The sequence below is a fragment of the Eublepharis macularius genome, chromosome 14 (assembly GCF_028583425.1).
Source record: "Eublepharis macularius isolate TG4126 chromosome 14, MPM_Emac_v1.0, whole genome shotgun sequence".
NCBI classification, from domain to species: Eukaryota; Metazoa; Chordata; class Lepidosauria; order Squamata; family Eublepharidae; genus Eublepharis; species Eublepharis macularius.
In genome coordinates, this window is record NC_072803.1 from 32,341,482 (window position 1) to 32,367,400 (window position 25,919).

The 25,919-nt window shown below is 45.0% G+C and overlaps 1 protein-coding gene across 3 annotated transcripts in view; it reads right to left on the minus strand.

The window, feature by feature from the left end:
• Positions 1-3,209: 3,209 nt before the first annotated feature.
• FGFR1 (fibroblast growth factor receptor 1) overlaps positions 3,210-25,919 on the minus strand; it is a 93,767-nt gene continuing 71,057 nt past the window's right edge. For 2 of the 3 annotated variants that reach the window (XM_054998439.1, XM_054998438.1), the window contains 12 exons: positions 23,232-23,422; positions 20,561-20,705; positions 17,196-17,392; positions 14,437-14,582; positions 13,492-13,613; positions 12,052-12,162; positions 11,314-11,504; positions 10,887-11,009; positions 10,425-10,495; positions 9,051-9,188; positions 5,150-5,255; positions 3,210-4,521 (listed from right to left, as the gene is read on the minus strand). In XM_054998439.1, the coding sequence (XP_054854414.1) occupies positions 4,345-4,521; positions 5,150-5,255; positions 9,051-9,188; positions 10,425-10,495; positions 10,887-11,009; positions 11,314-11,504; positions 12,052-12,162; positions 13,492-13,613; positions 14,437-14,582; positions 17,196-17,392; positions 20,561-20,705; positions 23,232-23,422 (1,718 nt within the window). In that variant the 3' untranslated portion in view covers positions 3,210-4,344. Of the gene's footprint in view, positions 4,522-5,149; positions 5,256-9,050; positions 9,189-10,424; positions 10,496-10,886; positions 11,010-11,313; positions 11,505-12,051; positions 12,163-13,491; positions 13,614-14,436; positions 14,583-17,195; positions 17,393-20,560; positions 20,706-21,702; positions 21,854-23,231; positions 23,423-25,919 lie in introns of all 3 variants that reach the window. The other variant, XM_054998437.1, reaches the window with a different exon arrangement.

Consider the following 25,919-nt stretch of genomic DNA (forward strand, 5'->3'; position numbering starts at 1 on the left):
CAGATGTGCAACATGTACACTCTAGCATTGCACTACTTATAATGAGGGCACAGTGTTGACCAAGCAGGATTGTGGACAACTTAAGCAGTTGTGAATTGCTTCCTGGCTTTGTGCAGGAAGTCTGCCTCTCCTGTGCTGCTGTGCCAGCTCACCAACGCCTCTCCATTGAGAAATTCATGTGTGCAGTATTTAAGAGATCCAGTGTTGCTCTTTCCATGAATGACTGAGTCTGGGAGCTTGTTGCTACTGGTCAGCCATTCCTTCCCACCCCAATTTTCATGCCACCTCACGGAAACATCTGTTTCATCAGTGCCCAGCTCAGTTTGTTTGGGTTGCAGGAGTGGTTTTTTCCCTGTACCTGGCTTGGATCCTTCATTCCTCCACTTGATAGTGCTCTTTTTGTTGCTGTTATATTGTTTGTTCTTGCTAATCTTGTTTAGTTTCTAGTGAGATTTAAAATAAACATTGGCTGATTGGGATTTGTCGTGTTAAGATTGTTGTGTAGCTTCTTTCATCCTAGCATGGAAGCTGCCTTGAGCGCAAGAGCTGAATGTTGTGGGGGTATAAATAAATGTGTGCGCGCGCACACTAGAGATTGGCTAACCCTTGCTATTGCTCTGCTGCCACCAGTTGTTCCCAGTACATCAGCAGTATTTTCCCCTTAAGTTGTCTGGGTACAGCCTGTCTGTTTCAGAGTAGCTGCTCCTGTCTGTTACTGGATACTGGACAGGTGGATAGAAATTGACAGCAGCCTCCTGCAGACTCTGAATTTCTTCTCAGTGGGTGTGAGTATGCCTGTTATTTCTAGGTCTTGTCCTAGGCAAATGTATTTTAGGGGTTAGGTATGCATCACATGTGTGTGATTTCAATGAGAATTAGGTCCCTGCATTTGCAGATGAACTGCTTTGAAGCGTGCCGTTGACTACGTGCAGACTTGTCCCCACTTAGCTGACAGTTGAAAGCTCGATTGGGCTAGTTGAATTGGTCCAAGAGGTAAGACATTTCTCTAGAGGTAGCGCTCTCACCTGTCAGATGTTCTCCCCGTTGATAATCTCCTGGTGCTGACACTACTGGGTTTTAGCCAACAGGGCAAAGAGTCTTTTAATGGATTTTTTTCCTCCTGTGCCTGGTTCTTTCCCTGCTTCTATACAGATACTGTTTGACTGATGATTAATTAAACTATATTAGCCACTTCGAACAGATTCTGGAGAGTGGGGGATAGAAATCTTTAAAGAAATTAAATGTCATGAATGCTATGTGCTGGCTTAATTTTTTTGAGTAATCTACTTTGTGCATTCTCTAACATGGCTTGTCCTTGGGGCTAAATCTCTGCGTTATGAAGGGCTATTTTGCTTAGGGGCAGGAAACCTGTAAGAGTATACGGTATCTGTTCAACTACAAACAAAGTATTTTGTGGGTTCTGCTGACCCACAGGCTCTTATGCTCTGTTCCCCGAGTCCTTTAGTGATTGGCTCTGGCTTGAGGAGGGTGGGGGCTATGGGTTTCACAATACCACTACCACCCAAGGAGTAGCTCCTGCATAACTTTGGCTCAAAACAGAAGCCGAGTCTTCTGCATTTAAAGAAGCTCAACGGCCACACTGATTCTGACCCTGTAATAAAATATGGGAAGTGCATGTAACCTGTATGATTTATTCTCATGTTCCTGTTAAGTTCCTAGAAAAAAAGTGAAATTATAAAAAAAGAGTACACCAAAGGGAGGCAACAGGAATTTGTGCTAGAGGAAACCCACTGCATACAAATATCAGGAGGGTTCCCACACTCTTGGTTAAAACTTTTTTTTTAATAATTACAATAATTCCAAATTTGATACAGAAGATATTTAAAACACAATAATGTGGCTTTATACAAAAGCTGGAGAAGCTTTCAAGTACGAATGGTGTGGCTCCAGCCTCCAAACCACCAGTGAGGTGCAGGAATAGAACTCTGTTCTTCAGACTTGACTGGGGAGCGGCTCCTGAAGCATTGGGAGAAAAGGGACTGGCATTTTGCGTTTTTACCCAACAGGTATTCTTCTGCAGAGAAGATTAATGTAAGGACTGCTGGTGGAGTTCAAAAGCACTGGCAAAGGAGTCTCGTTCCACCTCATGGCTCAAATTCTGTAGTTCCAGTTCAGAGCCATTGAAGGGGAAGATTAGTAAGATGAGGAGGGGAAGGTGTGGGGGGGGGGCGGGGGGGGAGAAAGGATGCTTGTTCCAGCTTGGAGACTGAAAGAGGCAGAAGGATCAAAATGCTCAATAGGCAAAGAGTTACAAAAATATACTGACAGCTCAGCTATGGTTGTTCTTAAGAATGAAAGGGAGAAATAAAGTAATTGCCTAGGACAGATAAGCAGATTTCCCTTCATCTCCTGTTCTTCTGGTGGAAAGCAGGAACATCAAATCAGTCACTATGGCTTTTATAAGGCACAGGTTCTCCTTGCCATTGCTCAGGAGTGCAGCCAGTGTACCACCTGCCTCCTGAGAAAGAAACAACAAAGGAAGAAGCACTCTCAGCCTAACCTACCTTACAGGGTTGCTGTAAGGATAAAATGGAGAAGAGAATGGTGTAAGCCACTTTGGTCCCCATTGGTGAGAAAGGCAGGGTATAAATGAATATTTTCCTAACCTAAAACGGCCCTACAGAGCTGCTGTTTGCTTGGTACATTTCCCCCATAAGGCAAATAGTTGCTCTTTGGGGCCATTTCAGGTAACCCCCCCCCTCCAAAACTGCAAACACACCATGGGATGGGAGACGTAACATTCCCCACCGTCCTGATCAGAATTGGGCCCCGTGTGCCTGGTAACTGCATTAGAGAGAGAGCTGGGAGCTCCAGTCACAAAACTCCTGTGCCTTGTCTTTTCTGGCCCTCTGGAGTAGGCCCTGTTGTGGCCCTGCTTCCAAAGCACATTGAAGAATAGGCCCCAGCCAGCTTCCTCTGGCAAAATTGCTTCCCATGCCTCAGAAGGAAGGTCTGACCTGGGAAAAAGTCTACTGGTAAGTCTAGGTAAAAGCAGACCCTTCCTCAGGAGGGATGGTTTAGCTTGCCAATGCCTCTGCTGGTCAATTATATGACCTCCTGATCCTAATGTCAGATACACACCAATATGGTGAACTGACTGGCTTCCATTTGGGCCCCAAGTCTAGTTTCAATGACAGGGGGGGGTGGGGGCGAGAGGGAGCATAGCTGAGACTAAGGAGGGAGACGAGAAAGGAAGATACTGTTTATTTCACAATGTACTTCCAAAAGGCATCAAATCACTGTTTAATATAACCTCATATAAAACTGAAGCAGCAGCAATTTTATTGAAGTACCTAAACTGAAATAAGTTTTAGAACATAATTTAAAAACAAAATAAAACAAAACCCCAGCAAGAGTAGCAAAATATATGATTTGGTTTTTTTTTTTAATATAGCAACTGATACCTACCAGCCACTAGGTAACTTACTACCAAAGTGATATTATCTCTGGTAACAACCTTTTTTTTAAAAGACATGTAAATATATATTCATATTTATACATTTTGCAGCTATGTACACATAAGATCTGTTTCATTTTTTTTTGTCCTCATAGCACTGGTTTAGTTGGGCTGCCACTTTACCCCAGTGCTGCACAGATTTTGTACCTGACTGGTTTGATCAGCAAAGCACAGAGTAGTGGAATTAAGAAGGTGTCGGTGGTGACACTGGTTTGGAAACCATATCCCCTACCAACAGGCACCCCCCCCCCCCGTTTGTTGCAGATGGCACTTGACTGCATTAAAACCTGCCCGTTGCCAGCCGGATCCAGTGGGCTGTGGAGCAAAAGGGCTCTGCATCCCAGTCCTGCTGTTAGCTTATTAAGTTGTTCGAGGTTGGTTCCTTGGGTTTGCAAGTAAGAAAGAGAAAAGAAAGAAAAGCTCCTCTTCTCCAGGGAATGTAATTCTTCCCAGAGTCTCTTTCAGAGAAGTGACAGTCTCTGGGTCTCTTTGTTTTGTTTAGGCACTGGCCAACATGGGGGGAGGGGACAGGGAAGGTAGCTCAGCTTTAATCCAGGGGGAAATACTCAAACGCAGATTTTCTGCAAATGCCTCTTCCAAATGTCAATGGATTGCAATAATGGAGCGTTGAAGAAGACGATGGATGGTGAGGGTTTGATGATTCAGAATGAAATCTCCACAATTCATTAATACAATAGCCAAAGATGACTGATGGCTGCCCAAGTGGCCCTCCACCAGCCCTGCTGGAAGTGAAGTGCATGGGTGCGTGCATTCACTCATTAACACACACACTGACTCGTTCATACACAAACACATCGCACTCATATGCACGGAGGGCTTGCAAGTGTCATACGGAAGCCATTGTATCAGCGCCTTTTGAGTCCGCCATTGGCAAGCTGAGGTGGGTGTTTGGGGAGACAAGGTTCATCTGGGAGGGGGTCATGGGAAAATACAGAGTCCTCTCCTGAAGAGCAGGTTGAGCTGCGGGTGTCTGGAAAACTGGGAGAATACTGGTCCAGTGGCATGGAGAGATCCAGGTATTCCTAGAGGGAATGAAAGTACCATGAAATATCCAAGGTCCCTGAAACTGAAGCTAGTTTGAGGGTTCTATCCTAGATACTGGGGCCACAGAGAAAGTGAAGTCTCCGAGGAGACATGTTAGCAGAAGAGGCCTACAGATGCAAACTGGAACAAAAAGGCTACAAGGAGAGGATTCGACCTGGGGATCTGAGGCCAGTGGCACCTTAGAGACCAACAAGATTTTCAGGATAGGAGCTTTTGAGAGTCTTGTTGGTCTCTAAGGTGCCACTGGACTCAAGTCCTGACGTTCTACTACAGACCAACACAGCTGCCCACCTAAAGCTATCTTCATGATTCAACCTGAGTTCTCCAAATCCACAGAAAAGCAGGCTTCTCACTTTGCAACTGACCCTAAAACTTGAGTGATAAATGAGAGTACTTAATCTCAGGGCCCCAAAGGTAAATAGTGAGACAAATAATTACAGAGTCCCAGTTTGCTGTACAGGCTGAGATTCTAGATCTGATTATGAATCAATGATCTAATCAGTAACTTCAAGAAGCAAAACTACAGCCTACGGCAAGACAGAATGACACAGAGATCCCATGCTTAAATTTAGGGGAATCTGGCCACTGGAAAAAGAAGTCAGTTACCTGGTTAGAGGTCATGGCCACAATCCTATCTAAATCTTCTACCAGCTGCTTAAAGGTGGGCCTCTGGGAAGGAACAGCATGCCAGCAATCTCGCATCATCATGTACCTGGAGGAAAGAGACAAAAAAAAAATCAAAGTGCACAGCCTAGGCAACTAACAAAAAGCAGTAAGAACCCAGTGCGCACGTGCGCACACACAGAGCGAGAGTGCGAGAGAGCGCGAGAGAGAAGGATCAAAAGCCACACCAGATGCAGCCCAGAATCCTCACTGGCAGCCTGTACAGTTCAGAACAGTGTGGAATGCAGACTCTGGGCTGAAGGACTCCATCACTTTCAAGCACTGGACAGCATTACTGCACACCTCTGTTGCTGAACTGTTATTAGGGCCTCCAAAATGAAACCAGGGACAGCCACTGAACTTTTCAATTGCAGACAAAAATTAAAGCAACAAATTTCTGCCCTGACTGTTCAAAAGGTGAAAAAAATAAAATAAATATGTGGATAGATATCTGTTCAAAGCTCAGAGACCAGAGGAAGCCCAGGCAGATTGCTGTTCATGGGGTGGGATTTTTAAACCCACAGTCCCAGCATTTGCCCCCATGTGCTCAGTATCATTATTGCTGCACACATCTCTCCCTCTCCTTCCATCTCCATAATAATGGCAAAGGTCCAGGTTTTGAGGGTCTTTGAGGTGAACCATAAGCACAGCAGACCCTTTACCTCTGATCTGGCAAGGCCACACAAAAAACTGAGCTCCAGAGTGCAGGGGCCTATAGGGCATGTCTTCAATTTGGGTTCTCCTCAATTGCTCGGACCTTGCTGGCAGCTGTTTCCAGCCTCCTCATTCAAAAATCCTGCAAAAATATGTTGAATTTTGCAACACATATTTTGCAAATATTCTAATGCATATATAAAATTGGAAGATTTATGTCAACAGCAAAACATGATTTTATTGTTGGTTTTGTTTTAGAATAGCGTTCTCCAGGACTCCCAACAGATCCTGGACAAGCAAGTGGCACTTAAAAGGATTAGACAAATTCTAACAAAGGCTATGAGTAAAACAGAGGTCATGCAAAGGCAGGCCAGAAGCTACCAGGTTTCATGCCTAGATCCCAGAGTTTCTGGCAGAGACCACTGCCACACCTTCCCATGTGCCTTTCCTGCTGCCTGCCCACTCACTTGCAAGAGCTCCACCAGCCATGCTCCCAGCTGCACATGCTGCCCCCTGCTGCCAGAGAAGAACGTGCAGGTGATGCATGGCAATAGTGCCCCTGAAGACGACAACAGTAGCTCTCTCAGCTGCACACACTGCTCAGTGTCATCAAGGAAAGGTTGTGCTGCAATGCAGGCAGTTGCAATTGTGGGCAGTGGGAGGTCTTGCAAGCAGGCAGGGGAAGGAGACATGGGCACACTGGTGGGCAGGAAGGAAGGGAGGCATGTGTAAGGGTCTGGTAGTGGGCAGAGGAGGGGAGTCTCTGGCACACTCTGCTTGATCCTACCAAAACCTGGAACTGGCCAGGGCTGAAAGCTCCCCACTAACACAATTGACATTGATCAGACCATCAAAGGGAGGGCAATCAGCAGTCAGGCACCCTGCCACTGCACCTGAATCCAGCTCAGCTGAGAAGACCCGCCCTAAGAAACCGTTTTTGTATTTATCTTCTGTTGTCACTTGTGTTAGATATTAATTCATATGAGAGCCAATTTCTGGTTGCAACGTGGAAAGAAAATATAATGAATGGAGTTTGTAGCGGCAGGATATCCCTGTTCATCAGATGCTGAGGTCATACTGTAAGGAAGGCCACCTCAGTCATGTCCTTCTTGTGAGTTTCACAGAAGGATATTGGAAACAGATGAGGTGAGATGATAGTCAGCAGGTTGCTCTTCTAACCCAACTCAGTACAGCCACTTATATGGGCGTTGCTACTCCACTCTTTCTCACAGCTTCCCCACCTACTGAGTTGAGGTGGCTGGGTCAACAGGGACAGTGACTTCTCACTGGTGGCACCTCACTTGAGGAACTCCCTCTCCAGGCCTATTTGTCTGACACCAAGTGGGAAAAAAGCTGTTTGATCAGACATTTGATGGTAGCTTAGAGTGGCTGAAGAGGGATTTTGCTACTGCTGGTGGTTGTGTTTCTTGTTTTAGTCAGCACTGAGTACTGTTTTATATTGAGTTTCTCCTCCAAGCTGCCTTGGAAAATTTTGCTTACTTGCAGAGTGAGGAATATTAAAAAATAAATGCTTTAAAACATGGATACACCACTTCATTTGATGAATGCTTTACAAGTTTCAGCAGTCTTAAAGAACAACCCCGAGCCATTTCTTAAGGCTAAGCATCAATCCTTCTCATTAACAGTTTGGGGTGGAGGAGGGTGGCCAGCAGAGAATCTCTCAAAAACGGCCATTAGCCGGGCTGGCTAGGATAACGTGGGAAGAGACTGAGGCTCGCTTGAGACAAAAGGCTGAGTTAGGGCCCCCCCATGAAGCGGTCTACTGGGGGTCAATTTGGGATACACTCCTGCTGAGAAAAACAAAAATAAAAAGGACAAGAAGTCTTGGTTTATTATCACGCACAGCTTTCAGCAGGGGCTGGGAAAATAAAGCTGAACGCCTGCCAGTCACCATAGCATGCATCTGCCAGTCAGCAGGGGTCCAGTTATGCCATGCTGAGCTGTGGAGCTCCCGGGGCTTTTCGACATGCGCTCTCTGGAGCTTGGCAGCAAAAGACATCTCCTGTGCGTGTGTGTGTGTGGGGACCAAATGTTAAAAACAGGCTGATTCAGAGTAGCTCCTGGACCAAAACCATTAGTACTGTTCTGTTCTTCACATCCCACCTACTAGTTTCCAGATTCAGCCTCTTTAGTTAAAAGGTCTCAGATAGCAGGTGCTGGGAAAGATCTGCCTGAGATCTTGGAAAAGAGGCAATACTGAACTACAGGACAGATCAACAGCCTGTCACAGCATAAAGGCAGCTTCACACAGCCATAATATCTCTGGGTCTTGTGCCATGGGCCCTCAAGAAGGGAAGTATCTCGATGGTCCTCTGCAGGGCTGTCACAGCTATAGTTCGGGAATGGTCTCCAAAGAGAAAGGTTTCTTTTTCTCGGACTGCCATGAAAAGAACTGATACTATGTCTTTACTTGGCAGGAGTATCTAGGCAGCAGGGATCTGTTGTTTTTTTAAAGCCAACTTTGAAGGTTGTTTTAACTTGAAATGCTTAGGGTGTTGGGGTTTTTTTTGCTGCTGCTGTTTTTTTAAAATTTGCTCTACTGAAGCTATTGTTTGCCCTGTGATCTTAATTTGCTGGAACTGCCTCAGGCAGAAACAGCAGCAGGATAAAATTCTTGCAGATAAACAACCATTCCATCAGCCCCACACTGCATTTGCCATACTCTGTCGCCGCTATCTACACGGGAGGAAGGGAAGGCCAGACCCAGCACCAGCATGCCCAGTAGAGAAATGGGTATAAAATGGTAAATGGTTACACAACAGATGGCTGAAACAGATGCAGAGAAGTAACCTTCCAGCATTACCACTGAAGATGAGACACAACTGCTTCCCCACAGAGCCAACAAAAGGCTGAGCCTTAGCAGAGCAGAATTCTGGCTGAAGTTTTCCATAAACTTTTTTTTATGGGGAATTGGGAGAGCATCAGTCACAGCAGCTCCCTGCCCAAGCAAAAGCGGTGCTCATGTTTGAGCCAGTAAAACCCTGAAAGAGCTGCCATTTTGCTTTTAAAATGTGCAGGCAACTTGCGGCAGTGCTGTCTTTCAGCCAGTGAAAATGGCAGGAGGGGTGAATGCTCTGTCCCCCCCAGTTCCAATGCCAAGACACGGATCTGAAAGCCAAGTCCATGACCCTCCTCCCACCCCAAAAAAGCTACAAAAATTCACACTCACAGTTCATTGGTGCAATTGCTTGGCTTGTCCATCCGATGCCCCTCTTTCAGCAGCTTGAAGAGCTCTTCCACTGGCACACCAGGGTACGGTGATCCACCCAGTGTGAAGATCTCCCACAACAGAACGCCAAAAGACCACCTGCCCCAGAAACAAACACACTGAGTTTCAAAGCTGCAGTTCTCTCCCCTGTCCTGTTTCCCATGCAGTAACAAATCCATGCAGACTTTCCCCCACCAAACTGGGGGCTGTCTCACAGATTCCATCTGACAGGTAAGCCTAGCACTGACTCCAGCTATGGCACTTCCACAGAGGCACCTACAGGTGTGCGGGATAAGAGGAGAGTCAAAGAACCTTCTAGTCCAGCATTCTGTGCAAAACAGCAGCCAATCAGATGTAAGACTGCAAAGCTGAGCAAGAAGAAGATGGATTTCTCTGTCTCCTCAGCCTCTCGTTTTCAGAAGTACCTCTCTATATGGAAGATCCATCCCAGCTATCATGATTGACAGGACCAAATCTTCCATTAATTTGCTTAACCCTTCTTAATTTTTTTTTTGTCAGAGAAGGGGAAAGGAAGCTTCTTTTAACCAAAGAGAATAAAAATTCTCAAAAAGAAAAGAAAAAAGAAGCAGTACTCAGACTGCCAGCCAGGCAGCAGTCAGCTGTGTTGCTCCAGACAAATAAACCTTGTTGCCAGATAATATAGATGGAAAATATCATGCCTGCTTATTGTAATTAGCATTTCATTAAGCGAGGATGAATCGCGTCTGGTTTATTTCACCTCTGGGGATAATACCCAGCATGCCAAACTTAACTGGGGATGCCGAGAGGCTGAAAGGGGGCTGCTCAGTGCACATCAATGAGGCATGGGGAGGAGGGAAGGATGCCGATGAAATGAGACAAGGAGGGCCATAAGCAAAAAATATACTCCAAGGGGGAGTCATAAGTATAATTAGATGTAAATAGCGGGGTTGCCGGAACAGTTGGTATCTTAATGCTCAGCTGTAAGTACTGTGGCAGCAAAAACCCCTGCAGATGACATCTAATGAGATGAGGACGCTGGGAGTACTTTTTCATTCAGTCCTCTCCCCTCCCTATCACTCCCACAATTCACCCCCAAGAGACAGACCCTCCGAGGACCGAGCAGATGGGTAGTGGGAGCCCACAGCCCAGTGGCAGGCCACACACTTTGCATGCAGAAGGTCCCAGGTTCAATCCAGGGCATTTTCAGGTTTAAAAAGGGGCTAGGAAAGACCATTGCCCAAGACACTGCAGAGCTGCTGTTGCTCAGATTAGACAGTATAAGCTAGACAGGCCCACAGTCCAACTCAGGAGAAGGCAAATTCTTACATTCCATCAAACTAGAGAGATACTCACACATCACTCTGATGGGTGTATATCCTATCAAACAAAGCCTCAGGGGCCATCCACTTGACCGGCAAGCGACCCTAGAAAACAGGAAAGGACACTGCATTAATCTAAAGCCATGGCAGAGAGGGGGGATGCAAAGGAGACGTGACTAATTCAAAGACTAGCTAGCAGGAGTGGGCAGTACAAGGTAGAAATGCTGCACCACCAGAGCTCTCACATGCTCTGAATTTAGGAAAGTGCTTCAAGCCTGTCTGACTAACCATAATTAGCAGAGACCGAGATCCAGAAAATGGTACAGGAGTTAGTGGTAGCTGCTAGTTATCTCCCATGATGTAAATAGATTCCTCCAAGCATCATGCCAAACAGTGCACGTTTTCTTTGCTTGCATGATGCAGAACATACATAACCCTGTTCCATGATGTTCATCTCTCTGTGCAATCACCCTCCCATCCTGCACACACCACTCACATTTGTTGTCTTCTTGTAGTAATCTATGTGATGAATGTCTCGAGCCAGGCCGAAATCAGCAATCTTCATCACACTGTCTTCGGTCACCAGCACGTTCCTGGCAGCCAGATCTCGGTGGATGCACTAAGGAGAGGACACAGAATCTTAGGGAACTTCAAAGACGAAGCAGCCCAGAAAGGCCTTGGCATTGTCTTGCAGGTGTGTTATGGGTCTATGTGCCCAGGACACTAAAAAAGCAAAATTGTGTGTAACATTCTTAGGCAAACTGAGCAAAGGTGCACAACACAGGGAGAACTGCAGAATCCACTAACTTCAAAGTATTTCGCACTGTTCTGACAGCAGCCCTCTTGCCAATTCCTCACTTTCTTGCAGGACTGTATTTTCTAACTGTTTCCGCCATTCTTTCCTGCTATAGGCGGTTGCTCACCTTTTTGGATGCAAGATATTCCATGCCCCTGGCGACTTGATATGCACAGGAGACCAAGTCTTTGAAGGAGAGCTGCTCCTCTGGGAGATGGGTAGGGTTGTAGCAGTATTCCATGCCTGGGGGCCGCCGAGCCTGCAAGTATTCCCTCAGGTTCCCTTTGGACGCATACTCCACTATCACGTAGAGCGGGCCTGAGACAGAGAAAGGAACTCAACCTTAGTTCAGACGGAGACATACAAGAGACTCCTGTCATTAACAGAGTCCTGTTGTCACTTCCATTAGGCATTTTGAGTGGCAACCTATGGCAGGCAGAGATAGAAGGGCTTCTGTTAGAGCAATGCTTGCCCCCTTTTGTGTCATGGCCTGTTCACCCAAATGTAGCTTTTCAATTCTGTTCTGGAAATGCAGTCTGTTCTTAGTTCTAGGGGACAGAGGTCTTTTGGTTTGTAAGGGATGTACATGGTCTGTAGAGCAGTGATCACCTCATTTCCCCCTTCTCCACAGCATTCTTCTAAATGTCCTTGAGTGATCACATCCCTCTCTATTCCCTGTTCCCCTCTGGCTGTGCTTGTATGGCTATATGGAGCTGTGCCTAGTCAGACCACTGGCCCATTCAGCTCAACTTGGTTTCCTCTACCTGGCAGCAGCTCTCAAACAAAGCCCGGCTACCTACGAATGGGAGATGTCCACCTTTTGCCTATAAAGAATCCTCTTTTCCATGAGATGCGGATCTCTTACCATCCTGAGTGCAAGCTCCAAGGAGGTTAATGATATTCTTGTGCTTGCCAATCATCTTCATCATCTCCATTTCAGAGATCAAGTCAGACAGATCCTTTTCAGTGGCGTCAGCTGAAAAATAAAAAAGTTATAGGTCTTACCAGATCAGGACTAAAATTAACTTGGAAACAGGTAAGTGGAGTGGATGCAGTCGCCCTCCCAGCAGCCCTTCTCCAGCCTAAGGAACCTTCCTTCAACTTAAATGGCTCCTCCCTTGAACAAAAGAGCTGCTTGAACTGGAGGAAGACTCCTTAGGCTGGAGAAAGGCTTCACACTTGAGCCAAAAGGAAAAGTGGGGTACAAATATTTTAGTAAATAAATAAACTTTGCTCAGTAGAGTGATAGGATAGGAGTAGGATCCATCTCAGTAACTGGAAGACCCTCTGCCAAATCTGGCTCCTCTGCTGCCTGGCCCTGCAGATGCCAGCCAAAAGATGAAGATAATATGAAAACAGCAGAGCTTATGGTCACAACACCGGTTGACAAGCAACTTCAGTGGGGCTGGCACAGAAGCTCTGGCTTTCCACCCTTTCACTCCCGTGCAAAGTAGCCCTGCAGGAAAAGTAGTTGGTAGACACAGAATAAGAGAATTGGCAGCAAAGAATGTGGAAGCTTCAGAGCCCGTTTTCCCCATGACCTTATCCTTTAGTGAAGTTCTCGGCCAGCAGGTCTGTACACATGCATTTCTGCAGCAGTTTGGAATGGTGGCAGGCAGGCCAGGGTTGTTGTCACCATTCGCGACAGCGTTGCTGGCCTCCTTCCTGGGAACGGGGTGCACACAGCCAAAGGGCAAGAGAAGCCTTTAGGAGATGCATGCCCAACTAGCTGCAGTGGATTAGAAAAATGATTCCTAAGTGGTATGATACAGGTGGCAGAGGGGCTGAAGTGTGCTTTCAGAATTAAGCCACCATCTTGGATACAAACCTCCCCCAAAGGAGGGACACTGCTGGAATTTAATGCATTAAAATACAGTGAAAAGAAATTAAAGCAGTCAAAATGTGTAGTCAAAAATAGTTACATTACAAAAAATAGTTATACGTGGTGTGTTTCACCCTTTAGGAGCTTCATTTCACCAGGATAACCACCCCTGTTTTGTGTAATGTTTGAACACAACAAGGCCCTGTCCGCAGGGTTACAGGTGAGGTTAAATCCTGATCTCAGCCAAGAACTTACTAGGTGCCCACGGGCAAGTCTATTCCTCTGCTTCTGCTCCTATAGCTGTAATAAGGTGGACAACAATCTCAATAATCTGCCTTATGCTGCGTTTGTACCAATTCCTGCGATTGTGGATGGGAAAGCACTTTGAACATTCAGGAATGAGATGGGCACCGGGAAGGAAACAGAGCAAGCCAAGGAAGAAGCCACACAAACCACCCCCTCCCCCCCCCCGTCATTACTCACACTTCAGCATCTTCACCGCCACTTTAGTCACACGGTTTGGTTTGTCCTTGTCAAGACCTATTGCCTCAGCGAGCACAACCTGTCCAAAGCAGCCTTCTCCCAGTGGCTTGCCCAGGATCAGCCTAGAGAGAGGAGATTATAGCGTGACCATTCATTCCCCTTCTCGATGGTGCTAATTCACTATCACCACCTGGCAAGCTGCAACATTCTGTTTAACCGTACAGCAGTGCAGAGCTCTCTTTTTTCAGTTTCTGTCCGATTAAGCTGGCTACACACTTAAGAGAAATCCCTTTACTATTCCTCTTGGAGAACTTTTGCAGATCATTCTGGCTTCCCCAATCTGCATCTGAACATCTGGATCTGAGAAAATAAGTTGTGTCCCTAAGAAAATGTTCGATAACTGTTAAAGATCAAATTAATATATTACCAATAGAATCATGGTAAACCTTGTTCAGGATTATATCACTCTAGCTTGCAGGTGAGGGGCCACTTACTTGAATGTTCCTCTCCAAACCTCTTTATGCAAAGAAAACTAGAGTGTCAAGGAGAAGACCTCAGTCAAGCCTTCTTTCTAACTTCTTTTCTATTCGCAGGGACTTTTTGGCATGGGGAGCATTCAAATGCATAGTACCAACACCACGGTTACCCCTTCATTGTTTATTTTATTGTATTGAATATATAAAACACTTGAGTACCACCAAACTGAATGTGGCTGACTAGACATGTCCAGAAACAAAGTCAGCTTGCTGGTCCTCTCTTAGGAGGGAAGCTGCTTAGCTATGAACACCTGCTTGTTCCAACAGGCACAGTGAAATGCAGGGACAAGTCCCAGGTCAGTGGACTCAAAAGCTTTCCCTCGCTGACATCCAGGTTTGGGGCCAGAAAAGTGTTAGAAATGATAGCCTCTCCAGTCAAACATGCCAAGGGTAAGCAGGAGATTGTTACCTGTCTCTGGGCAGCTCCCAGCGAGGGTCTTCTGGCAGCTCATACTCAGAGACACCCGCGAGCATTGGGGTCCCACTGGAGGAAAGCCGTGAGGGACGCACAAGCATCACTCCAGAGTTCATGGAGGAGCTTGAGTCAGCCGACACCTACGGCGCAAGGAGGAAAGAGTGGGGTTACCTTTGGCAAGGGACTCAGGACCTGGACTTGTTTTGCTCTGGCAGAGAAGGGAATTGTCTGTTTCCAACTCTAATAAAAAAGTTTCTTCCAGGAAAGCAAGTTCTGACTGCTGCTGCAAACAAACTTGGGCTTGCCATGTATTTTCCTGGACCTATGCAGGCTGTAGAAGAGCTATTTGTTCCTCCTATAGCCTCGTCACTGTACAGGAATTCAGAAAGCTACCTATATTCTATGATCTGTACTATAAAAGTTTGGTACTGGGCATTCAATTCAGCATCTTAAGAACCTCATATTTAAGAAAGAATCATTTAGCCTCTAAAGTTACAAAGGTTTGGTATAAAAATGCATGGCCAATGCCTGCTAGAGGCAAGGCCTAGACAAAAGTTTCCAGTGGGAAACAGGGCAAAGAAAAATATATGCAAATTGTTTAATTTGTGATTACTTACACTAGTAAGAAAAATCAGGTTTTCCTTACACTTATCAACTGTGCAAGGGATAGTCAAATCTCCTGCTGCCCACAACTTGGTAGACTCTGTCAGGAGTTTGGGAGTGTGGCTGTATTCCACAGTATCCATGGACAAGAAAGTGTCCATGGTGGCAAGGTCAGCATTCTACCAGCTCTGCTGGGCCACCAATTATCCCCGTATTTGTCTCGGTCTGACCATGTCACAGTGATTCATGACACAGTGAGTAATCTCTCCTCTAGACTACAGTAACTTACTCTAAATGGGGCTACCATTGAAAGTGCTTTGAAGACTCCAATTGGTACAGAATGCCGCTGTTACATTGCTTACCGGCACACCACGGTCAGCACATATCACTTTGACCTTGAAGCAGCTGCATTGGCTTCCACTTGGCTTCCGAACCGAATTCAAGGTGTTAGTTTTAACCTTTAAAGCCCTTAATGGTCTGGAACGGTCATATCTATGGGACTGTCTCGCCTGGTATAACCCCCTGCATGCCCTACAGTCCACAACTCAGGGCCTGTTGGTGATTCCTGGCCCTAGAGCCGTTCGACTCTCATTGACCACAGAGAGGGCTTTTATGGCTGTGGCTCCTTCCCTCTGGAATGCATTCACAGAAGAGACTTGGAGAAATTACAAAGGGCCTGCAAAGCAGAGATGTTTCATCTGGCATTTGCAGGCCGATTCAAACATGTGTACAGGCTTGACTGCATGTGATTTATGATTTATTTACTATAGACCATGGGTATGAGTAGGGTTTAGGGGTACTGCTGTTCTTTTAGATGTATGGGTTTTAATGTTTGTATTCTATGATGGGTTTTAATGTTGTATTTTAATATGTTATTGGTTTTTAATTTCTGTATTTCATTTTAATATTATTGATTTTAGTGTTTGTATTTTATATGTAAGATACAAACTGGCTTTTAGCACAAGACATGGTGGAGACGTGACATATAAGTTGAATAAATAAACAAACAGACCTTAACATGATGCTAAGGAACAGCCCTCCACTTGCCCTTCGTCAATAGCCCTGCCAGCTTTGACCTCTTTCCTCTGCTCTCACATCCAGTGAGAAGTCCCAGCTGCCACTGCTTCAGTCTTCCACCCACCTTGATAATCTTTCTTCCCTTCCACCAGCAACCAATGCCTCCTCCCACTCCTCGACGCTGCCTTCTTTCTCCTGGGCTACTTTGGTTCCCAGCATGGCTGGGTCTGGAAAGGGAAAACTTGTAGCACATCTGCAGTTCACACGAACACCCAGTTCCAATTTGGTTCTCTTCATTCCAGTCTTCCAAAGCCGCGCTAAGTGCCTTGAAGACACAGCCCTGTAGTCTCTAAGACAAGCCTAAAAACTTATAACCTGTTCAGCCAGATGTAATCCATCAGGCCAGGTGCTCGACTACCTGCTTATTTATGCAGTTCCAAAAGAGCAGCAAGAAGAGACGACTTCATGGGTCGCTTCAGGGTTGGATCCCATGGAAACTTTCCCTATGCACCACAGTCCTTGCACCAGTGGAAGCACTAAAATGACTCCTTGCTGTCTGCTTGCATGAAATGAAAGTGACTGCATCTCCACTATCCTTTTCTGCATGTGCAAGACATCATATGAAGTATTTATTCCGGATCCATTTAATTAAAAAAAATTATGCGAGCCGTCTGTTGTATGTTCTACTGCTGCATATGCACACTGGGTTTTTTGTTAAAAAATTATATTTATGCACCGTGTGTTGCTGCAGCCGTTGAGCTACTGCTTGTGGAAGTAGAACTGTGCTAAATTCATTTTCATTTCTGCTCTCACATCGCTGGATCCACCCCATCATGTGGGGCAGCCGGGGGGCGGGGGAGGAGTGCCTTCATTTTGCTCTAATACATGTTATGGAGACCTACTTTAGCCTCACCTGGAATGTCAGAGACCAGAGTCTGCCCACACCTAATCTATGTTGACATCACCACCGAAACAGCCTTGCTATGTCCATGTTACACTCCCCTTTCCAAATGCAGAAAGCATGCCAAGTCCTGCAAATCTATATTCAGCAAACCTGGCTAAACATGCAGGCAGGACTCTCTAGAGGGAGGGCTAGTAGCATGCAATCAAACCCCCTATCTACTTTCTGTTACCTGTCTGCGCAGGGGGATGCTCTTTGCCAGCTTATGCACGGCCAGCTGGCTGTTGAAGTCCGTCTTCTTTGTGGTGCTCTTCATCTTGTATAGGATAACGGTTACAATCATGCAGCAGATGAGGAAGCCCCCTGTGCAGTAAATTATGATCTCCAGGTAGAGAGGGGAGGTCATCATAGCAGGCTTGTCGTCAATATCTGGATCAGCACGAGGAAGGCATTAGTGTAACAAAGCTCCCAAAGGCAGCAATTTAACAACTAGAAGGGGAAAGAGCAGCTTTGCATCTAGAAAAAGTAAGATGGGGAAACCTCCTTCTCGCTCTGCATTCAAAGGCATAATCTGTCCTCAGTTCCTGTGGAAAACAGATGCATATTTGGGATATTCCCCCAAATATATATAAAAAATGATGCAAAGATGGACTGAACAGCTTCTTCAAAGCAAAGCCAAGCAGAGGAGGGCATATACTTTTGTGTGAGGCCATTCTTCAATACTTATGAACAACTCTTGGTTTATAGAGGGAGATCTGAGAAAAGGGCCACTTGCTCTAAACATTTCCTTGTTCTTTGCACACAAGCCTAAATGTCTGTCTCTGGAACTTAAAGGGATCCACTGCCTAACAGTTTGGCAAGTTCAGCCCCCATTACCACTTCTTATTCCACACCCCCTAGTTCTAAATTCCACAAGAAATGAGTCCCAGAGTTTCAGTTGCCAGGTTAAAAGAAACATTGCATTTAGGCAACGCTCAAGCCTCCAACAGGTTACCCTTTGCCTGCTAGCCTTCCAGACCTTGTACTATCACTGCATTATGTCCTTGAGATGTTTCACCATGCTGAATCCTGACCTAACCCAGTAGGGTGCTGGAGGGAGAACGGTCTTTATACAGAAATGCTAGTTAGAGAAAAAAACAGATGTTGAAGCAATAATAAAAACTGCTTTCGTGGAATCATCTAGAGTGGATGCAATTGCAAAAACAATTTGCGCTGTGGAAAAGATTCCAAAAGACTGAGGCTGTGTATGTGTTAGGGCAGGGTGGCAACTGAGGGGGAATGTACAGAAAAGGAGTGTTCAATTGTACATGACTCAAATCTCAATTTATTTATTACTCCCCACCCTTCTTTTTGGAATGACCATGCTAGGGTGGGGCCACGTTCCATTGGCCAGTCTGGAACCATATTGGCAATGCCTACAAAAACATGCTGCAAGCCTATCTGTCTTTTGTAGAGAAATACTGAGCAATGTGTTTTACCAAAAAGGCAGCGAGCACCTTGCCTGAGGCTCTGCTTGTTATTGGGGTGGCTTTATAGTTGCTTACATAGAAGACAATCAGTAAGAAAGCTGGCATCATGGCCAGAGACATTCTGTGAATGCATTATTCTTGAGTCTGGAGAGGATACTGAAGTTGAAACGAATAACAGACAAACAAAATTTCCCCATTCCACCACTATCCCCCCCACCCCTGCCCCTCCAAGAATAGACAGTAAGTAGAGACTGACATTGCAGGGTGATGGCCATGTGACCAGAAAGAAACTATCACCATCACACTCTGTTCAGATCACAAGACTCTGAACAGGTACAGGCTTGACAAAGGACAGAAGAAGCTGATAGCATTGAAAGTTTTCTCTCGTGTGTGCTAGACTCATGCCTACAGACACACAATCCAAAAACTTTCTGAAGTCTTAAGTTATCAGTATTTGTCAGCCAGCTGTTGATGGCTGAAATAAAAATCCAGCATCAACCAAAGAGGGCTCAGAAGGAACCTTTGGAACAGCAGTTCATGCAACGCATCAGCCAAGAGGGAGACAGAAAAAAAACCAGAACTGATGGCAGTGCCCTCCCACTTGATAAAAGCCAGATTCCATTCCCTTCCAAGGCAAGGCCATGGACAAGAGCTTATGGGAAAACTAGAAAATGGACCTTTCGGAGCCTGTTTTCTATTCTTAGTATGGGGTAGGATGCGACTGGGAATTAGTGTCTCTATTTCCTTATGCACAGAACAGTCCCACTCTGAATAGGGAAGCCAGCATGGTATAGTGGCTAAAGTGTCAGACTAGGATCCGCAGATGCTTGCAGGATGGTCTTGGGCCAGTCATTCACTTTCTAAGCCTAACTTGCCTTACAGGGTTGTTGTTGTGAGGATAAATGAAGGAAGGGAGAGTGATGTAGTATTCTTCTTTGTGTCTCAAATTAGGAAGAAACATAAATAAATACTATCAATCCAAGTTTTCAAGGGCAGAGCATGCACAGTTTTACCTCTTGTTTGTGGTGGCCAATGGTGTTGTCCTCTAGGTAGATGTAAACATTTACATTTGTACTGTACCTAGCAATTTTCAAAGGTTTAATTAATAATGATCTAGCTATCTATCCAGATGTGTTCAATCATGACTGAAGTCTGCTTTTTAGTATGATGTAAAAGAGGTACTGCATATGCCCTGAGACTTCATCCTATCTTGGCTCCCATGTCAAGAACCAATGTTTAAACTTTTTGCAGAATGGATGAATCAGCAGGCAGAGCACACTCTTATCCTAGGGGTGTGTGTGTGTGTATACATGTGAGCAAAGCAGAAAGGTGTAGGGTTTTTTAGGAGAAAGGGTAACTGCACCCCTAATTCCCAGCATCATCAACCAACCTTCCTAAGAAGTACACAGCTACCCCCCTTTCACACTGACTGCAGCCTATATCCTATTTTGTGACCCAGTTTTAAAAATGAACAAAATCTAGGTTGGGGATGTAGGGAACAGCTTGTGGATAAAAGCAGCCATCTATCATTTCAGAAACCTGGGGAATAGGCATATCCAGTCCTGCTTCCTCTGTCCCTAGCACACGAAGTCAGTGGTCAGCGGATCCCCTGTAATCCATAGTACTTTTGCCTCATGGGGCTGCACTGTTGGGCCTTGTCCCTACGAAAAGTAGGGACTCTGTTTTAAGCATAAGCATGTGATACAGACCCCTCAATAATTGCCAAAGAGAATGGAATCTGCCTATTGAAAAACATCGTCTCAAACTCCTGCTTGAGAGTTAGAAATTCACAACGCTTTGGTTTACAAGGGCCACTGCGTGCGCAAATGGACTGCTCAAATTTGGTAGATGAAGGAAGGTGACCAACTGGAAGAGATTGCTCGCTATAAAGGCTTTCTACAGTGTATCTGAACCGGCACAATTAGGGATGTTTCAGCGACACAAATGCCAATCAGATGTGTTGTAGCTGTGCTTCCTTTTCTAGCAGGGAACTGCTTGATGGAGACACCCTGGCCCTTCTTCCCACCCTTCCCTGAAGAGGGGTGGCTCTTGCAAACCACAGCATGTGCATCACCAAATCTAGACAGGACAGCAAGGAGAAAGAGGAAGGAACAGAATCAGTATATACCTTCCAGAACCGTCAACCATGCAGAGTGGTGGGAGATCCCAATAGAATTACCCGCCAAACATGTATACTGCCCTGCATCCTCAAACGAGACATTCCTTAAGTGAAGGACTTCCATTTCTTTGTCTGTTGTGTTAACACCAGCAGTCTAGAAAGGGGAGAAAATGGAAGCAAATAGGACCAGCAAACGTAAGACCCTTTAGGAACCAAGGTGCAGGAGGAGGATGGAGGGGGAATAACATGCCCCGGGACCTCCTAGAGGAGCACAGACACCACGGCAGATCTATTATTACAAAGAACCTTAGGGCAACCTCCAATACAGGCTGGCCTAAAGAGGCAATGTTAAAAAACAACAACCCTTCACCAAACTGAATTTCCTTGCCCATCTGAACATGCTGGTGATGGGCCACATGGAAAAACTGGCTTCGGGGATGAGGGCCAGCTTAGTTTCATAGGAAGGGAATGAGAAAGGCAATGGGTAGGATGGGAGAAGAAGAAGAGAGAAAGGGTCTAAGTAAAGAACATGACATGCAACAAGGAGAGGAAGAGGTTGCGCCATTTCTGAATGGGGCCCTGCTTGGAACAGGAATAAGCAAGAGTTGTTACATTTTTTTCCTCCCTGAAAGAAGAACAGCAAATCAAAACCAGCTGGCAAGTTCTAATGAGTTTAATTGGCAAATTAACTAATCAGTGACAGTCAATTTTCAAACGGTGGGGCTGCACATTAAGGTCACAAATATGAAACTGATAGCGAGATTTTGGCAGCATGCAAAAGTATTTAAATTTAAATAGATTTAATATATTTTTTTTTAAAAAAAAATCAAATGATTGAAAAAAATTCAATTGTTTGATTGATTGACAAGACTTCAGCTTGATGTTCGAGAAGGAGGATTCTGGGGAGTTTCCCAAATGGAGTTTAATTAATACAGCAAGAAGGTAAAGAAAAGATGAAACATCTGTTATGAAAGGGACAGAACGGGAGCACAAAACTGAGCTGACCGGCCCCCCCCCCTGAGAGTTTTTCCATGGCTTACGGCACCAGAAACAGAGCAGAAACAGGAGAGCCACAAGAGGGTTTTTTTCCCACCACTGAAAGGACCGACTGTCCAAGCAAGAGCCCCCAAAGTGGCGTTCTTCCCGTTTACCTGCAGCCATGGGTCTGGTGACGGTGAGCCACGCAGACTGGTTAGCCTCACCAATATAATTGGAAACCTTACAAACATACTCCCCGCTTTCAGCCTCTGTCACATTATACAGGGTCAGCACCTCCGCATCAGAGCTATTAATTCCCGAATGCTAGAACAGACCAACAACATAGGAGTCACTAGGGTGGTGGAAAGATGGGCACTGTAGCTCCGAGTTCAACAACAAAAATCACATTAGTATTCTCTGTGTCTTTAACCCAAAAGCAAGAGGCACACCCACAAGCCAGCTGGGGGATCTTATCTTCTGCAATTCCTGCAGGGGCAAGGATTGCACCCTCCTGTCCTGCCTGCATCACTACTGGTACTAAATGGGCAGATGGACTCACTTAACTGCTCACTGGCAGAGTTACATTCATTGGATGTTGCTTCTCCAGGAGAAGCTGAAGAAATGGTTGAACCTCACCATACACCATGCTGCTTTTTAAGAAATCATTTATGGGCACATATAAAAGCATGATATCTTATCTGCATCGTGAAATAACACACATCCAAAAACAGCTGCTGTTTTAAAAAAATGACAACCCATCACTTTCCCCACTCTTCATCTTCTATCTATTTTCCCTCCTTGTCACGAATGCCCTTGTTGTTTACAGTACTTTATATTTATCTTGTTTTATACTATCGTTTTGGTGGCATTCTAAACACTTGAAAAAAGACTGTCATTCTTGAATCAAGTTCTCTTTTGATTGCCTCCCATATTTTGGAGTTTATTGCAGGAATAAATTGGTCCAGTAATAAAATGCCCCATAGTGTTACTTTCTAGTCCTCGCTTTAGGCTCTAGAATCCTTCTAACAACACTGCTGTGCAGTTTTTAAGAACACTGTTCTAACGTTAGGATCATCTTTAACCATTCTAATGCAAAATCAAAAGTTATGGTACTTGGATTGTTGCACTGATAAAAAATGTTAGGGTGCAACAGAACTATAGCTATAGCAGCTAAAGATCTTTATTTCTCTGATTTTAAAAAACTGAATTTATCCCTTTGCTCCAGCATAATTTCACTTGCTCTGTTTAATGCTTAGAAGTTATTTCTGTGCTTGTATAACTACACACCAACATGCCAAATGCAGTCCAACACCTTTTCATTGCTGCTGGTCAGGAGCTTGGCAAAACTCAATACTGCATCAAAGGCCAGTGACAGAGTTTGGCCCATTGGGCAACAAAGTATGCATGCCAGCCAGCGCAGGATTGCTTTGTTAACAATTATGGGATCAGGAGCTGTCTACCCTTTCATTCACTTTCCTACATTACTGTAGAAAACAGGGTGGGGGCTGTAAATTGCACATTTAGGTGATTTGGGGTTGTCTGGCTGGACAAGCAGTTCAGTTTATTTGAAAAGAGGTCTCCGCCTTGCCCCAAACAGAATTTTCTCATCCCCAGTATCCACATCATATACTTGCTTCCCAAGAGCGAAGAAAACAATTTCCATTTTAACAACAAGCATACTTTCCAAGGCAAGTTCTATTACCTTCAAAACCTGCACATAAGGCAAGCTACTTGGCCCAATTTTGCTTCCATTGATTTCAATGTGCTTCAACCACTGGATATGGGGTTGAGGGTCACTGTAGACTTTGCAAACAAATTCTACATTGCTACCCAAGGAGACAGTCTTGTTAGCTGGAAGCCCTGCTTGTAGGATAGGGCGATGCGGAGATCTCTCTGAAACAAAGGAGAGAACGTTGTCAGACAGGCTGCCTGCCTTCAGTGCACTTCTTATGTTTACTACAATATATTTTCAATATTAAAACCCTTTACTCTCAATCATTTATTGTTCTGTAATGGAATCATACAACTCCAAAATTGTGAAGATCAATAAAAATAGATTATAAAACACTGAGAATTGTAAACATTAAAACCAGGAAAGTCCTTAAAAAAATCCCAAACCCATTTTAAAACATACGCACACTCTTATAACACAATAAAAACAGGTAGCAGAAATATCATATGAACAACATCTGTTTAAACTAGCTCAGTCTAAAGCTGGGCAGAATTAAAATCATAAATATAAAAGGCGAGGAAAGACCCATATAAAGAATCATTAATAACCAACAAAATACCTATTCAAAGAAGTACAATTTTTAAATTAGTCACAAACTAACATGTTTTAACTTAGTGCTGAAAATTTAAAAGACCGTGTGCCCACTGTGGGAATAGCATTTCATAATGGGATGCCAAAACCAAGAAGGCCCTGTTCCTAAACTTCAGTTTCACCTGCCCATTTCTAGCCAACTAGTAAGGAAGCCTGAGGCAAGGGGCAAGCATGTTGCGGCTGTCATTGGCACTTTGCCTAGCAAACAGAGGCCTGAATGGCGGTGAGAAGTTCACACTTTAGTCCAATGTCTGGGAGCTCAAATACTTAGGCCTGAGCTATGAGACTGTCCTCTGAGCTTACCCTAGCAGCATGGCTCCCTCTAACATTTCCAATGACAGCATCTTTCTAGTTCCCAGGAGAGGTGAGGTTGGCATGGAAAAGAGATATGGCAGCAGCACCTCTGATGCGAATTTGCATCTCCAATGTGAACTCAGTGGTGCAGGTGTTCACGGGGCCAAGCTCAAAAAAGGTGGGGGGGGGGGCAGTAAGCAATTTTAACATGCCTGTATACACATGCTGGACAAATACAGCATTTATCCAAGATCCTGGCAAAATTTAGGTTCCAAGAAACAGGGTCAAACACATTTTACATACTTGGTTCCTCCCTTGCCCCATCCAGAGAGCTGAGAAGCAATGAAGTGAACATTAATAACTAGTCAGGTGCAGATCAGAAGTTGAGCACAACTCCAAAGAGACAAAGAGAACCGGGCAAGCTGGTACAGAAACGAAAGCCCCACAGCCATCCGCGATCTTCACATCTTCACTTGTGATGTGACAAAGCAGGGATTAAGAAATTATTTTTTCCTCTTCATTGCAAGAGGCTAGAGCCAAGATTTTTTTTTTCATTCCAGTCAGTCACTTATTAAAAATGCAAGGGAATGCTTCCTCTTCTAATCCCTCTTGCTAAGGATTCTTGATGAGTGACCCCCCTGTAACCCAAAATCATATTTCACTTCCTAAAGTAAATATCACCGGACTCGTGCTTTCTCTGCCAAGAGCTCCCATTGACTGTAACTAAAATTCTTCTTGAATGAGAGCAAACTTTCTGCCCTGTACTTTACAGCTCTACCAAGTCATCTAGGAACAGACCTTGCCATACTTCTGGTCACCTCTCAGGGCTGCCGGAGGTCTACTTAGAGGGTTAAATTTGGAGACTGTCACTGAAGTTAGAAAGAAGCCAAACACCCTAAATCCCACCCATGTATTCCACATGAATTAACTTGCCATACCACCTGACATGTAAGTTAGTTCCAAAAAAGACCCACTGGGCTGCATGAAATATATGAGTTGGGGGCCAGGGAAACAGTGCACACACTGGAGGAGGGGAATTTTATTTATTTATACTCTGCTTTTCTCCCCAGGACCCAAAGTAATTGACAAGATTGTTCATTTTATCCTTAGAACAACTCTGTAAGGTAGGTTAGTTGGGCAGAGTGTGATTGGCTCAAAGTGACCTGGCAAATTTCCATGGTAGAGTAGTGTGACGGACAGGCCCTGTTTGAGTGACAGGTCCTGAATAGAATGTTGAGAGAGAGTGGCAGTGAAGGGCAGTTAAGACCATTTAGAAGAGTTGGTTGGGAGTTTTGGCAGTTAAGGGAGACTCTGAAAAAGAGAGTGGAGGGCTAGCAACCAGAGAAGGCAGATGTGTTTAGAGAGTTCTCTGAGGAGGACTAGTTAATGAGGTATCTGGAACGTTTAACCATTTAAGGCTGTGCAGGAGGAAGATAAAATGTGCTTCAGTAAAGTTAATTTGTTCTGTTAACCATCTGAGTCCGGTTTGATCATTCCTGCCTATCTTATACGCCCTGAGGGGAACCAGCTCTCAGCCTGTCAGACTAAGTGGCAGAGTTTGAGGAGGTGCTGGTGCAACGAAGTGACATTCTAGTTCCAGTTTGTGTCTGTGAGAGCTAAAGAGGATTCCATTCTGTCCAGAGAGTGAACCCGCTTCCAGCCTGAGTTCTAGCCTCATGAGAAGAGGTCTACAACACACCTACTGAGCTGGAGTGTAAGTGGTCCATATTTCTATTCCCTGTCAGAAGGGTCCCTCGACCAGTGAATACTTCA